Raw genomic sequence first — 16510 nt, forward strand, 5'->3', positions numbered from 1 at the left:
TAACGAGGAGATTGGTGACAGCCAACATGGCTTCACTAATGGCAAATCGTGTCTGACAAATTTGGTGGCTTTCTACGATGGGGTTACAGCGTTGGTGAATAAGGGAAGAGCAACTGACGGCATCTATCTGGACTTGTGCAAAGCATTTGACACTGTCCTGCATGACATCCTTGTCTCTAAATTGGAGAGACATGGATCTGACAGATGGACCACTTGGTGGATAAGCAATTGGCTGGATGGGACCACCCACAGCGTTGCAGTCACCAAAATCGATGTCCAAGTGGACACCACTGATGAATGGCGTTCCTCAGGGGTCGATATTGGGACTGGTGCTGTTTAACATCTTTGTTGGTGGCATGGACAGTGGGATTGAGTGCAGCCTCAGCAAGTTTACCAGTGACACCAAGCTGTGTGGTGCAGTCGACATGCTGGAGGGAAGGGATGCCATCCAGAGGGACCTTGACAGGCTTGAGAGGTACGCCCCTGCGAACCTTATAAAGTTCAACAAGGCCAAGTGCAAGGTCCTGCACATGGGTCGGGGCAATCCCAAGCACAAATACAGGCTGGGCAGAGAATGGATTGAGAGCTGCCCCGGGGAGAAGGACTTGGGGGTGTTGCTTGATGAGAAGCTCAACATGACCCGGCAATGTGTGCCTGCAGCCCAGAAAGCCAACCGTATCCTGGGCTGCATCAAAAGAAGCGTGACCAGCAGGTCGAGGAAGGCGATTCTCACCCTCTACTCTGCTCTCGTGAGACCCCACTGTATTGCATTCAGCTCTGGGGCCCCCAACATACGAAGGGCATGTACCTGTTGGAGCGAGTCCAGAGGAAGGCCACAAAGACGATCAGAGGGCTGGAGCACCTCTTCTATGAAGACAGGCTGAGAGATTTGGGGGTTGTTCAGCCTGGAGAGGAGAAGGCTCCAGGAAGACCTTACAGCAGCCTTCCAGTACCTGAAGGGGGCCTACAAGAAAGCTGGAGAGGGACTTTTTACAAGCGCATGTAGTGATAGGACAAGAGGTAATGGCTTTAAACTGAAAGAGGGTAGATTTAGATTAGATATTAGGAGGAAATTCTTCACTAGGAAGGTGGTGAGGCACTGGAACACGTTGCCCAGAGAAGTTGGATGCCCCATCCCTGGAAGTGTTCAAGGCCAGCTTGGATGGGGCTTTGAGCAACCTGGTCTACTGGAAGGTTTCCCTGCCCATGACAGGGTGATTGGAACTAGATGACCTTTAAGGTCCCTCCCAATCCAAACCATTCTATGATTCGATGTTTCCATGAATAAGTAATTAAATTTTGAAGATGCAGCTGTTTAAGATCCACAACTATGAAAAAAATTTAATTTTCCATTACACAAATGATGTAATCATTTACATGCACATGAAGCCAATTTTGAAGACATGACAACTTTGTAACAGTAACATAAACAAACACACATTTCAAATTTACCAAATATCTAAACTATTGTAGTTTTGATTCTGGCTACATCTCTAGAGAAAGACCACACTTAAACGGGTGTAATACTGAGTTCCAGATACTTCATAGTAACAACATTTATCAAATACAGTTGTGCCTTCAAAAGTATAGGCCCATTAAAATATATCTGCAGGAATACAATTTAAGTTTCCCTTCATGGCAATTCTTCTGAGATTGTTTACTCGCTTGGTATTTTTTCTCTGTTCATTCAAACTTCAAGCAAATATGGGAAAGGCTTCTAGCCCTTTCAACTACTTTATTCTTCTGCTTTTAGGCTTCTAGCTGGAAAAATTGAAAACAAATGTGGTAGCTCACAAAAAAGCATTATACAAAAAGCATTCATAGATTTTATAGTTAGAAATACAAGATGTATATAAGATGATAGAACTTTAAAGTGGAAGCCAAGCCAGTAAAAGAGCAAGACAGAAATGAATTGTTAATGGGAAATACATTTGAATAAACAATAACTGCCGTGTCAGAATATGCTGGTGAGGTTATTCCAAACCTTGTGAGACAGTAAAATCCCTGCAGCAGGATGGCCGATACCTCTTGTAACAATTTTTCCTATTTAAATTACACGTGAATGTAAACACTCAGGTATAAAAATGCATAATAAATTTTTAAGCCTGTTAAAGCCTTCTTGGACTTAGTGATACTTTGTAGAACGGAGGTTAATATGCAACGTGCAAAAAAGCACGTCCTTTACTCTGTGTTACAACCTTTCAGTTTAATGAAAGTTCTGTTGGTTTGGAGCTGCAAAAAATATTGAAGTACCTTTCCCTTTACATTCTTTTCACTATTCACTGTTTTGCATCTTTCTGTGATGTTTCTCTCCTGCTTCCTCTCTGAAGAGTATAAATCTTTTTAGTCTTTCCTCAGAAGGGAACATCTCCAAGCCTCTCTCTATAACCGGGTGGTGGAAAATCTGTATCTTTTTTCCTTGGACAATTCCTGACTGTTTCAGTGAGTTTCAGTTGGTTCCTGAGCCTCAGGGTGCCTCTGATAAGCTATGGAAGCATGTAATTGGGGATGGATAATAGGAAATTGAGGGGATAAAAGAAGAAAAGAAAAAGAGAGAGAGGGGAACAGAATCTCAGGATCTTCCATAGTGACGAGATGGCTAACTCATGGAAGGCATTTCAAGGAACCATGCCCTCAGGACAGCCCATGAACCACAGAAAACAAGCTCAGAGTATCTGTTTTATTGCTTCATTTAGTACTGAAACGTATTTTAGGCGCAAATTATTTGTATATTGTCTTACAGCATGGATTGTATTTAAAAACTGTATCTCACTGTTCAAGCAAATGAATCAATACAATGGTTTGTTTCTTCAGGGCAAAAATGGGTACCGTAAATTTTGAATTAGCCAAACAGGATTTATGAAAGAAAAATGTAGGTGTTTCACTAGAGATTTGAGATTAAGTTTGAGTCACAATTCTTATGTAATGTTTGACAATGAACAGGAAAAATGTAATTACCTATAAATGCAATAAAGCACTTCTGAAAACTAAAATTTAAGCCCAGCCATACTGCCTAGATAAATAAAAGCACAGGAATTCAGATCTAATCCTTTGACAGCTACAGAAAAGGCAGCAAGTTTAAGTGTGTGCTCCAGGATTGTGACTTCAGCGTGTAGATAATCTGATATGAACAGCTTACTTGCTCTGTACGTTTTTGCTCACGTAACAAATCACAGCGTTGTTACAGAGGAGGATAAATCCTTAATTCAAACGCCACTTACTTGATCTCTTCCTGATTTGTGTGATGTCATATGGCGGTCGAGCTGCGTTCTGTATGCAAACGTGTAACTGCACAAGGAGCAACTAAAGTTATCTTCATTTTTTTCATGGCGGTATTTAATGTGTTCTTTCAGAGAGGTAAAACGCTTGTACCCTCGATCACAATATGGACAAGTAAGCAGTTGGGAAAATGCATCGGGCGTTCCTACACAGGAGAGACAATACACAATACACCATATTTAAATAAATGTAAGCTCCAAACTTTAACATCAACAAATATACTTTACATTTACATATATTTACTGTAAGAAAACATGCAGCTGCTAGAAGCTCTATCTGTTTTAGAAAAGGAATAATCATTTTTTTTTTTCCCCACAGGTATTATGTTACTAACTACAGTGTGGTACGCTTGCCCCAGTGTACACTGGAGAGAGTCAGCACAATGATTACCCAAAACCACACCTCTCACAGCAAGTCTGTTGGACTTCCCAATACAGCACTAGAGCTTCTACATGTGTATTTCTGATTAAAAAGTGGTCTGAAAATTGTGAAACATGGTTTAAGATGTAGTAATCTTAGTAGATCTGTTAGCTCAATCACAGGCAATCCTGAAATCCTGTTTACAAATTAAAGTCTATCACTGAAACATTTAATGGTGATCTTGTTTTCAGTTCCTAAGGAATAAAGAATATTCGCAAGCTTCAGAGAATAACTTTTTCTTTCTCCTTACCTAACACAGAATCATAAGTAAAAAGACCACTGGAAAAAAAAAATTGAAATATGGTTTATAATTTTTATACACAGATATGTACCTGTTAGCAGATTGAAGCTGAATATTAATTTCACAAGTCTATTTCTGAGAAGTCACCATCTACGAAGTTTAACTCCATCTCCTCTTATCAGCATATATTTATCCCCCATATATAGTAACTTACTCTATGCTTGAAAAATGAATTGAAAAAATCTTTCCTTATAGATTGATAGAAATGTGTTTAAATAAATGTAGGGTTTGCTGTATTTGATCAAACTATCAATTTATAAGATGTGGTATCCTCCAATGACCATGCTACTCTTCCATGCTTCAAGGGAAATGGGAAGGAAATTTTGCAAGGATGCACCTATCCACTGTGCTGAGTGAGAGAAGAAGAGGAAGGCGGAAGGTCTTTACTGATTATCATTTTATGCTCTGAAGCACAAGGGGCAAATTTGTACACATTGTCATTTTAAGTTGCAGAACTGTAAGCATTATTACTACTCATAAAAGTAACCAGTACTTTAGAAAGTACTTCCGAATTATTTATCTTCACGACCTCTTTCAGCAGTTATCACCATAGATTATTATATGCTCTATAAAGTAGCAATTCGTTCTGTCTGTGTGGAATTTACTGACTTTATTTTTACTGAACATGCCACTGTCCTTGCAACAGTGGAAGAGTCAGACCAGTTTTCATTATTACTAAAAAACACCACCTTCTCTGTCATATAGGTTCTTTTACACTTGTTATGGTAATAGGCAAGGTAACACTCATATTGCACTGGTTTTTGTGTTGTTCTACCCCTTTCTGCTTTTCCTGGATTAGCTGGGTTGTCCAAAAATGAACCCGTCCCCACATGTGTAGACACAGTATGTTTCCCTTCAATTCTCTTTTTTCCCCCATCTACAATTCAATTCACCTGACATAAAGAATACTCCATTTCAGCACAAATACAACTCAGTGGGAATGTCAGAAGCACGTTCACTTAAATTCTGTTTCCATTGGAGCAAATGGCGAAATGGCAATGATTTCCCAAAGCCACTAAAGACTAATTCTCTGTCACTTCTCTTGTCCAGTCCCCCAGTTCGGAAGCAAGTATCTTTAGCAAATATCACTAAATTTTTGGCATTTTCTGTTCCAAATGATTGAAAAACTGAAGACTATTGTTCATCATTGTGATTTCCAGAATACTTCTCTGTGAACTTACTGGGATAGGTCCAATTTAAATTACTAATACAAATGTGTATTTTTAATGATTACATGGAAGTCATATTGCAAGGCTGTAAAACTAACTTGACAATTTGTGCCACTTCAACCACAAATTAAAATTTTAAATTAATTAAATTGTAATTTTTAAGATACTACTGTTGAGATAGACCTTACTTGAATTTTGCAAAACTTGTAACATAAACCACAAAATATTAGTAATTCAGGTCCTATTTATATATATAAATAGGTACGTACACAGTTTAAATTTCTCAAATATTTTAATTTACTTATTTTTTTCCTAAAATCTCTAGTAACATAAAACTTCTGGAAGACCAGAACAAAATTGTTAACATTATCCCTTTCACTGCTCTCCCTTAGACTCCAGCACAGTAATACAGCTACAATGTCATTTTTTGTTCAATTATGTACATTTTTTTAAACAACTGGAACACAATGACTCCTAACCCTCTATGTAGGATGTAACTTTCTTTTGAAAAATCTTAAATACTCCAATAAAGGGACACAATCTGGTTGAAACTGCAGTTGTCACAGGTTATGAAAGGTGAACACTTCAGAAAGCAGTGCAGAATGCAAAACCAATCTGAACAGGTTTTGCCTTCCAATATTTCATGATGAAGATGCCTTCGGTGTTTCATGATGAAGAAATGAACAAAATATGACTTCTCACCTCACTCAGAAGAACATCTTAAGCATGAAACTTCCTTAGATAAAAAAGACATCTACTTAAAAATAACAACAGATCATTAATTTTTCACATAAACATTTTCGTATAAACAACGTTTCTTTTTTCTCCACTGCTGTCTTTTCAGGGGGAAAAAAAAAAAGCCCGTCATAGACTGACTACCTAATAAAAGAACTCCTATGTAATAGATCTTTTTGGGCATTTTGTTTAGAAATATAAAAAGAAAAGAAACACGTTATAACTCCTCCTAAGTTATTATTACATAAAACCACACTATCTTGCTTCACTCCCATTATATTTAATGTTTGTTCTGTTCTTTAATATAATCCTACTGAATGGACCTATGAAAGCTTGAATTTTTATTTCCAGTTACTGGAGGTTATCATTTAGGTACCCATACAACTGAACCCCAGTGCATGTCTTGTTTCACAAAATCAAGTAGTAATGTTTTTTGCATGATGATCCCATCCTCTTATAATTATTTAACTAAGATTTTGGTTTTTTCCCCCCAAAGTTACATGTGTATGCATTGTTGTCTTCTAAAACACAACAGAACTTTTGGGTCAAGTAGTACAATTTATTTCGTAAGAACTGAACTGGTGGCATTTACCATTTTCATCCTGACCACTAGCTTCTGGTGTGCCTTGTCTCTGGTCCTCCTCAGGTGCTTCAGGGTAGATAACAGCTGTATCTTCTTGTTGAAGGAATTCTTCAACATTAGGGTCATGGTTTTGTTCATTTTCTGCATCAGAATCACATTCATCTTCTTTTACTAAGAGTGAAAAACAAGATACCAGACATGAAATGAAGAGTTCAAAAGAACATAAATGAGATTCAGTAATCCACATCGCCAAATCACCCTCTATCCAAGGATTTCAAAACTCTTTACAAATACTAGTATAGGTCAAGCCCTTCAAGATGCAGGAATATGCAGTGGCATAATGACATTTAAAAAATTTGACTAAAAACACAGTTTGCCTCTTCAGCTCAGTGCATTTTTATAATTTTAGATTTAGCTGTTCCCCTCAACTTCCCTAAAAATCTTAAATGCAACATTAATTATCATTTAGCCCTTGTAGTTTGAAGGTCAGCTTACCATCTTGGCTTCTATGTTTGCAAAAGTAAATTTGTTGCCTTCAAGACATAATTTTTAATGTTATTTAAGACCTGTTCATTAGCGCAAGCCCAGAAGATATTTAAACTCTGAATAACAAGTTGGCTGCCTGAAATGCAGCAAACTTGAACTTTGAGTGGCTTGTTCTCTGGTGTTGGAAACAGCTATCAAAAAGCTTTCACATCTAGTTAACATCCTTCAACATTTTCCAGTTTAAAACTTAAGAGAACAATCTGAACTGTATTTCAAAGTTAACAAATAACAAATTGAATATTTTACTTCATGTTTTTATGATAAATATTTGCTACCAAGTATTTGCCTAAATACATTGTTCATAGAGTTTACTTTTACCATGGTGGAACATTCTGTGAGAGCTCTGCCTGCAGCACACTGAATCATGACACATCTCCTCCACTATTAATAATGTGAGGTATATTTTTAATAGGAAGGAGAAGTTTTACGACTCATCTCTCAGTGTGAAGCCACATATTCAATTTATAATTTGACACAATCTTTTTATGACATGAGGCAGTCTCTCACATATAGTCTGTAATGCAGTACATAATGTAGTTCTCCATACTTGTTTGGAGAGATCTGACTTTATAGTAACTAAAAAGAATGTGTGAACCTACAGTTTTAAACACATCAATGTTCAGGTTTTTTAATTTTTTTTTAAATAAGGCTTACCCCGATAATATCTATTTAGTGTTAAGGGCATTAAAAAAAAAAAAGTATAAAAATCTTTTAAAAAGCTGGATGAGCTATATGTTAAGTTTTTTGTCAACCAAAGAAATAACAAAATAACAAAGCATCTGTTTTTGTTTGGTTCTGAAACTGAAGTACACATTTTATTTTGCCTTCTGTATAATCAGTACAAACAGCGAAGTTGGTAATAAGATACAGTATTAGCTTACGTTTATTTTGGTATATTCCTTATTAGTTTAAAACACTGTCTATTGATCTGTACTTGTATTCTATACAACTACGAACGAGATCAGCGCTATTCCTTGTCTCGCTCTTAGGAGACACGGTGCTCTTAGGAGGCTGCGGTCAGCCCTGGCGTGAGAGGACTGCTCCGTGTCACTGGTCAGCGACACCTCCGGACCCACCACATCTGAGAGGAGCCCAGACTATTCTTCCTCAGCTAAAACACTGTTTACAATTTAAGACCTCTAGCGTGGAAGAGCAAAGCAGTTTATAAAGAGAGGTGGGAGAATTTCAAAGATTTCAGAAGGATACTCACCTAGCCAAAATTCAATAGCACTTTATGAATAAGGGACTCAGACTAACAAAGAAATACCTGTACATCCAACTTCATCCGTCTGAGCTTCAGGCCCCAGGATTTCCTTTGTTTCTTTTCCAGCTGAAACAGTACATTTCACAAAAAGAAGAATGAATATTTAAAAAAAAAAAAAACAAAAAAAAAGCCACACACACAACAGCAACTTAATACATTTGAGTTATTTCTTCAGCAATTTTTTCCATTTCTGTATTGTTTAAAAGAACTGCATTGAAACACAACGTTCTTTCAAAAATATGGATTGCACGTTATTTCAGCAGTGTGTTATCAGCTGAATCACAAAGATATTCCATGGTTAAAGAAATGAGATCTTAAAAGGAAGCAATACTAAACACTAACCATTATTTGAAGAGAGGTAAAGACAGGGACAGTGTGTTTCTCCAGCAAGTACAGAGTCAGTTACTTAAATAACCCTATCTACAAATGCAGCTATCTGATACACTGGAATATTATTTCCAGAAACCAGTGTATCATAAAACAAATACGTTTACATTATTTTCTCCAATCAGCAGTTTTTGGAAATGACTGATAATTTGCTGGTAACATCTGCAAACAGCTACCTAATGCATTCTCTTTTTTATAAATCATCTAGAAACCACTTATAGGCTGTGATTGCTTAAACAAACAAGGATTTTAAACACATGCTCTCCACTTCAGATCAACCGTGCATTACAAAAATGTTTCACCTATCAATTCCAATATTCAGTACGAGTTTGCAGATACCAGACGTCTGCAGAACTAACGCTGTGGAGCCTACCTGCCTCTGAAGCTCCACCAGCTCCTGCTGAGCTGCAGTGTTCAAGGATGCAGCATGGAAGTTTTAACTCACTACAGGTTGTTGGTTCAAATCAATAAACGGCCCAAGTTGTTCCTAATTTACGTTCGTTGGGTAGCCTGGACTGGGAAGTTCCCATTGGAAAGGCCTCTGCTGCCATTTCCGTCAGTACCTGGCTTACGGCAGCAGTGCATAGGAAAGCTATGTTGGTTGTTTTGTTCCTTTATCAGTAGTATGCTATGCTAATATATGTGAAATTAAAGCATTATTTCATAGTTTTATTACGGAAACCTTAGATGCTTCAGAGCTACACTGCAGAAAAAGACTCTTATATGATACAGGAGGTTAGACCACACATGATCTGAAATGGCGACTGTTATACTTTTATTTACCTTACTTCACTCTACTTCAGTGCAGGGAAAAATCCTTTGGTTTGGCTAGTCAAAACCCCAGAACATTCCAGCTTTTTAATTACAGGAGAAGCCAATTTCTCCTTTACATGGAAGATGATAAATTCTAGGAGAACTTTAAGTTCTCAGATAATACCAGCTTCCTCAAAGGAAAAGATTCTGTCTACTTTGATAAAATCCGACAGACCCAAAATATCTGCAGATAGTCACAAACAAGAAATACACTTAAAAGGAAACTGTAACTCTTAAATCTTACTTTAACTTTAATTGCCATCTAAAAAAAAACCCCAAAACAGTCCGTATTTTATTGGTCAATACTGGATTGTGAACTAATTATATTTTTGGCTCATGATACCACAGACTTGGTTCAGAATTTGTAAGATGGATGATTGCACGCAATGCAAATTTAAATCCAAAATTTAATTTCTTAAAAACAATCATGATGCAAACCCATTATTTTTCTTTAAAATGGGTTTGTGATTTTTCTCCATTATGAAGTAGGCTCTGTGGAAGAGGGGGAGTATCAGTAAGTTATTATTCACAGAAATTTAAATTATAGTGTCCCTAGCAAATTCCATTGGCTTCAGTACAAATAAAAGCTATGCTTCCCAAGTGCATGTCAAGGAATTCGTGGCGCTATAGATTAATGTCAGTGAACTTAAAAACCCTCTCAATTCTAATAATCATAACCTCTGTCTGGTACTGTCTCTTCCCAATATCTAAAAGTGGGTATAAGACAGGGAGGAGCCCTTTTCCACAGGGGGTGATCTTCCTTAATGCTGTAGGAATAATTAATAATTTGAAAAAGTAGAGCTCCATCTTTATAGCTTAGTATGGTCCACATAGGAAGGCAACTTTGCAATTCTTCCCTCAGAAGCCCGATTACCACGCTGCAAACACAGCTGCTGGGAAGCAACGGAAAGGGATGTGATGATGGGGGAAAAGATCTTAAGACACTGTTCCACCAAGCATAAGTCACAGCTCTGAATTCCAGAAGAAATTTGAGCTACCTGCTGAAGACCGCTTAAATACAGGTCTCCATGAATAATATCTAGAGCATGAATATCCATCCTGGCATTACATCTGGACATACTCGATAATTGTAAAACATGTTCTTGGATTTCTGTGTCTCATCATTGCTTATGAGCAGCTGCTTAGAGATATGGTGGGACTTGCTAGAGTTAACTGCTAATGATTTTCAGATCACAGGCAACAGTGTGTACTAGCAGCAAAGATGCACGACACAATCACTGTGTCATAGGCTGACTGTAAAGATCTCTGCATGGGTAAGATAACTGATCAAACTTAAACCACTAGCAAAATGGAAATTTTGGTTGTAGGCAGAAAGACAAACTTCACTGAAATTTCCACTGCAGTCTTATCTTCAGAGAAGGGAATAAATTCCAAAGCCCATCAAGAGTTTCTAATTTAAATTCATTAGAGCTAATTTTCTGATATGCATGTAGCAAGCACTATTTACAGCTCACAGTATTGCCTGGTTGTTTGCTTCCGTGAGTAAAAACTTGATCAAAAAGATGCCACACTTTTTTAGCCTTCCTCCCAAATGAAGTTTGGGAAAACTTCACAAAATAGTGCAGCAACCTTCCTCAGCCACCCACCACACTGAAAGAAAGAACACAATCCATCTTACAGCACATAGGCTCAACCTAAAATTTTATGAGGTAAAGGAATTTTTGAGTTCCAGGAAGAGCTTAAACATAAAACATAATTTTCATTAATTTTTAAAGGTTATTTCAAGGTCTGGACAATTTTTTTAAATTTTCAATTTTTCAAAGCTATCTTAGTTCCAGGTCTGAGATCTCTAGATTTGCTAAATACTTACAATACATAATAATGCTTTTTAAGTGTATTAATATAATAAGTCAATAAGTTTAACCTTTGCTTTTTTTTTAAATTGTAGCGCAGGTTTTACTTTAAACTAAAGCAAAAAAACCCATGCACACTTGAATGCTGGCACACTGCCAACAACTTGTGCAGGATACACGTGGTTCACTTTTACAAACCTGTATGCCTGTTTCAGTTAAACCTCTTGAGATACACACCTTATATTTAAAACACCTGTTCCGAAGGTCTTTTAGAAATTCAGTTAGAATGACTGGAAACGGAAGGAAACTAAACTGATAAGAAATGTTACGTGTGTTGTTTCTATTCTTGGGCATTCGCAAACAGAATAAATATGTAAAAAACTCATTCTGTCAAGTTCAGCTAAACGCAGGAACTTTCAGTACTATTTACTGATGAAACACAACTTACTAAAACTGCTGTAGTGTATGTTTTCTAAAAGTAATCACCAGTCCTGAGGATGGTATTAGTGTTGCACGGACACCTACCCCAGTACCTTACCACGAGAGAGATCATGTATTCCAATACCTCTCTCTTCAGATTTCTAATGTGCAACCAAGACTGATGATATGATTTTCAGCTCACACCTTTCCTTCTAGGAAAGCTATAAAAAAGTAAATAGTACTTTACCATAGCAAATCAAAGCTCCATAAAACCTAATGTAGCCTTCATTTTTCTCATGTAGTCATCGCCAGAAGTTCAAACAATTTATTTAAAAAAACCTTACGATCAAATAAAAAACCCTCCAGACTGCTACAAAAGAGGCTTCAGAATACATAATTTTTACAGAAGAAATTTATGGTAGTTTGAGCAAGCCTGTATCGTTTAATCTTTTGTCTGTCTATCACTATTTTCATCAAATAGTGATGAAAGCCTGTCTTCGTCAGCAATGACCAAGGCAGAGAAAACATTGCCTACATTGTGATTCTACAAACAAAGTAGAATTTGGTTCAAATGTTTCATTTTAGCAAACAAATTTTAAAAGGTTAAAAATGATGCATTTGAAATAAGGAGTCAAAAAAGATGCCATCACATGTCTAGAGCTCTGAACAACCTCAGAAAGTTGTCCGAGGCAAGACGCTGTGTCATGACTACTTGTAGGTACATCCCCAGGAAACATTCAGTCCAAAGAGTCTTGACCCAGCACCTCTGTGAGCTAGTGCTCTTCCTCAATCCCTATTTCAGGTTTCCTACACCTATGCTTGAAGGGTTCAAGAAATAGTCTACACACAGCCCATTTTTATGTAACTGCAATTCCTGATAGATATAGCCTGCAGCAGAGCAAAGATCTTACAGGAGAACTAAGAAAATTACCTATCTAATAATTTAGCTCCAAAATACTCATTTCCCTGCACAGCATACCTTGGCAATAGCAGCTACGTAAAAACAGGCTGAGTTGATGCTATTCTTTGAACTCTCAGCTGCTCCCTCTCAGCTGGATTGCAGTTAGGGACCATATGACTGCTTGCCATTTATTTAGATGTGAGGTCATGCAATTTGTCTTAAACCACCAGCTTTAACAAGGTAGATGCTAAAGAATTGCGGCTGGAGTTCAGACACAAACAGGGATATGCTGGAAAATATTCTGTATCTTTCAGGGGATTAAGGCCAAATCCTGCAATAAATTCCACTAATTTATGCATTTATCCCAATTTGGCTCAAATGTAAGCATGCTGTGTGATATTATGAAACTCAGTATCTGATTCCACAGTAAAAAAGGCCTATTTCCTGATTGCTTCAAATTTTCAGCTTCTAAAGCTGCTGCATAATATGTACAACATTTACCTCCTTCCAGTGTTTTCAAAATACAGATTCATTATGAGTAAGACAGGGAATTCTAAAACTAATAACCTAAAACCTATTTTTTCAGGTGATATTTTACCAGGGAAATGGCAGAAGCAGCTCACAGGAAGAAATTTAAATCTGAATATTATTTTGTTTCATATTTTTGGCTTACTGCTTACTCCCCAAGCTGAGCAGACCCTGAACCTTACCAGGAGCTATGGCAGAGTCCTGCCATGCAAAAAGACTTGTAAAAGCAAGAGTTGTAAAAGCAAGTAACTAGTCTCTGATCACCCTTGAGAATGCTGCATCTACAGATTTGAAGCTCCTGTTTAACAATGCCAATGGAATGAATGCACCTCCCAATCTGCCTCAAATATTAAATAAATTACAATAAATGCGTTAGAAAACCTCTTTGTTGATTGTGAATATTCCATGTTATTTCAGTAACAAAGTGACCAAAAAAAGTTCTATCGAATCTTCGTTTTAGCAACCTTTCTCTACACAGCACCATCAGTGAAAATGAACATACCTTCATCTTCCCAGCAACTGTTTGTACTCCCTTCTCTTTCACTGTTTTCTGGTAATACTGTATGGTCTGTTGGCAAGTCATCTTCTGGCACACTAGCATCACAGTCTGCTGCATCAGTTACACTTTCTTCTTCCACTATATGCAATTTATCTTCATCGTCTGAATCTGAGTTTGCTTCTACCACGTTATTATAATTGGTGACTGCGGACAGACAGAAAGCAAAATACTGATCAACATACTCTTAATTTACAGCATGGAGGTCCAAAGCTTTCAGTACTGTGGCCAGATGCTATATCTGGGGCATCTCTATGGAGTCACATTATTATTTCTTCTTTCCACATGGGGATGGCAGTGGCCTGTGAGCAACTTGGACGTAACGGCGGCACACAAGGAGACATTTGGCAGCTGCTGAGCTTCCACCACTGCTAGGAATCACAATACTTCTCACTTCTGCACACCCAGCGCGCACAAGAAAAGGCAGCAGGCAACTCCAGAGTTGTCTTCTGGGCCACACTGAAACATCAGGCTTCCAATTGGATCACTCCAATTTGGATTCCAGCATTACTGTGTGTTTCCTTTAAGAATATTATGGCCTGGTCAATAGACTGTGAAACACTTAATACTGATAAACAACATTTTGTCCCAGACAGATGTGTATAATGAGGATAGGCTGTATGTATATAGCAATCAGTGGGGTACTGAAGGAATAAAACTGTAGGTAAACAACTGGCACCGAAGACAAAGTGACCCCAGGCTGAGCAAACTCCAGAGAGGGTAGCTCAGTCGCTCTTGTCTGCTCCCATGGAGCAAGCCCTTGTCTGCAGTCAGGCACGCTAGCTGTGCTCACCCAGTCCATCTTCTCGCTGGCTCCTCCTGTAACTGATGCCACCTCCATGCTCTGGGTATGTGAATCAAGGAGCAATAAATGGGAACAATAAGGAGATTTGATTCGGAAGGGCTAAAGTGCTCCTGATCCAAGCTAAAATGCTCTTGTAGTTACACCCAAAGATCACACTAAAGACTCAACAGGATGAATGTGAAAGGAAAAATCTCAGAGGTGACTTAGAAAGGAAATCTCGCATAACATTTTCCCCAGCTACCATTAAAAGGTAATAACTCTGCTTTTTCGGCCTGGAGAAGGTATTGTGAGAGTCTTGTGGACAAAGGATTACATGACGATATATATGTTTCTGTCATATGGGAGCAGATTATTATTAAAATAGTCTTCATTGTAAGCACAAAAGATCAGTTATGGCCATTTCAATTTAAACTGTAAGGATTATGTATTAAGAAAAAAATTACTTTCACAATCTGTTGAATTGTCTTGTTACTCACACTGAAGTTAAACTATTAAACATTTATATCTATATGTGTATTACCTCTTCACTGCCAAGTGTGAACTTCTTACTGAAATGCTTCAAAATACAGTTTAAGAAAGAGAATAAATTTATCAATGAATAAACTAACAAGACTTGTCTTGGCTGCAGTACTCCTTCAGTGGTTATCAGATCTATACCTGGGAGGCACATAATAATGCTACTTTATGATACCTGCATCCTTCACTGTTAGCACACGAGAAGCCAGACTGATTCTTTCATGTGGAATCTTGCCTATTATGGCAGATAAATAGACTCCTGCTCTTCTGAAGTTAACTTTTTTTTTTTTAAAGTAGATATTCTAGTCATTTAAAAATGCATTTAAGCAGGGAAAGTGAGTAACATTTTGAACTGACAGGCTACTATCTCATTTCCTTCAATTCAGGAGAAAAATGTCTCATCTAAAACATGCATAAGCACGACAAAAGAGCCTTCTGAATTTAAAACAATAATTCCATGTTTCCATATTTTATAAACATAGTGTTATTTGAAAAACGTATTAATGCCTCACTATTCATGGTATTGACCTCTTCTAAGACAACAAATTTAGGCAAATTGCCTAAATATTAGTATCTGGTCCATTTCAATCCATAAATTGATATTCACTTTATATTCTGTAAATGATTTTGCAAAATAGAATAGGTACTGTAAGGGATGCTGTAACGTTGTGTGGAAGAGAAGACATACACGTATTCCCTCACCAAAGCAGAAGAACATTTATGAATTTATTTGCCTGAGAAATGGTAAATGCATCTTTTAAAAAAGTGTAAGAACAGACACAAACTAGGAGGAAGTGGAGAAATTATTTTACCCTGTTGTCTTAACTGGGTTTTACTGTGATGCTTAGATATAGAGGATTATTAATATAAAACACAAATGTATTTACCTTTGCCATATGCAAAGAAGATCAGTAAGAGCAGGGATCAAAATTTATAGGCATAAGTTCAGATTTCAGTAATGTAGATAATGAATACTTAATTTTTTAAAAATAAATTTCCTGTTTAGTTTGGGAAATTAAGTGGAATCCCTTATAGAATTATAGAATCATTAAGGTTGGAAAAGACCTCTAAGATCATCAAGTCCAACCATCAACCCAACACTACCATACCCACTAAACCATGTCCCTAAGCGCCTCATCTACACGTCTTTTAAATACTTCCAGGGATGGTGACTCCACCACTTCCCTGGGCAGCCTGTTCCAAGGCCTGACCACTCTTTCAGTAAAGAAGTTTTTCCTAATGTCCAGTCTAAACCTCCCCTGGCGCAACTTCAGGCCATTTCCTCTCGTCCTATCGCTGGTTACTTGGGAGAAGAGACCAACCCCCACCTCGCTACAACCTCCTTTCAGGTAGTTGTAGAGCGCGATGAGGTCTCCCCTCAGCCTCCTCTTCTCCAGGCTAAACAGCCCCAGTTCCCTCAGCTGCTCCTCATAAGACTTGTGCTCCAGACCCTTCACCAGCTTCGTTGCCCTT

The 16510-nt window shown here is 37.6% G+C and overlaps 1 protein-coding gene across 1 annotated transcript in view; it reads right to left on the reverse strand.

Annotated features, from left to right (window-relative positions):
* ZEB1 (zinc finger E-box binding homeobox 1) overlaps nucleotides 1–13863 on the reverse strand; it is a gene marked incomplete at its 5' end in the record, with an annotated part of 26608 nt that extends 12745 nt beyond the window's left edge. The window contains 4 exons of the mRNA XM_009580746.1: nucleotides 3222–3424; nucleotides 6497–6658; nucleotides 8301–8363; nucleotides 13663–13863. Of these exons, the coding sequence (XP_009579041.1) occupies nucleotides 3222–3424; nucleotides 6497–6658; nucleotides 8301–8363; nucleotides 13663–13863 (629 nt within the window). The remainder of the gene's footprint in view (nucleotides 1–3221; nucleotides 3425–6496; nucleotides 6659–8300; nucleotides 8364–13662) is intronic.
* Between the last annotated feature and the right edge of the window lie 2647 nt (nucleotides 13864–16510).

The sequence above is a fragment of the Fulmarus glacialis genome, unplaced genomic scaffold (assembly GCF_000690835.1).
Source record: "Fulmarus glacialis isolate BGI_N327 unplaced genomic scaffold, ASM69083v1 scaffold20786, whole genome shotgun sequence".
Classification (NCBI taxonomy): Eukaryota; Metazoa; Chordata; class Aves; order Procellariiformes; family Procellariidae; genus Fulmarus; species Fulmarus glacialis.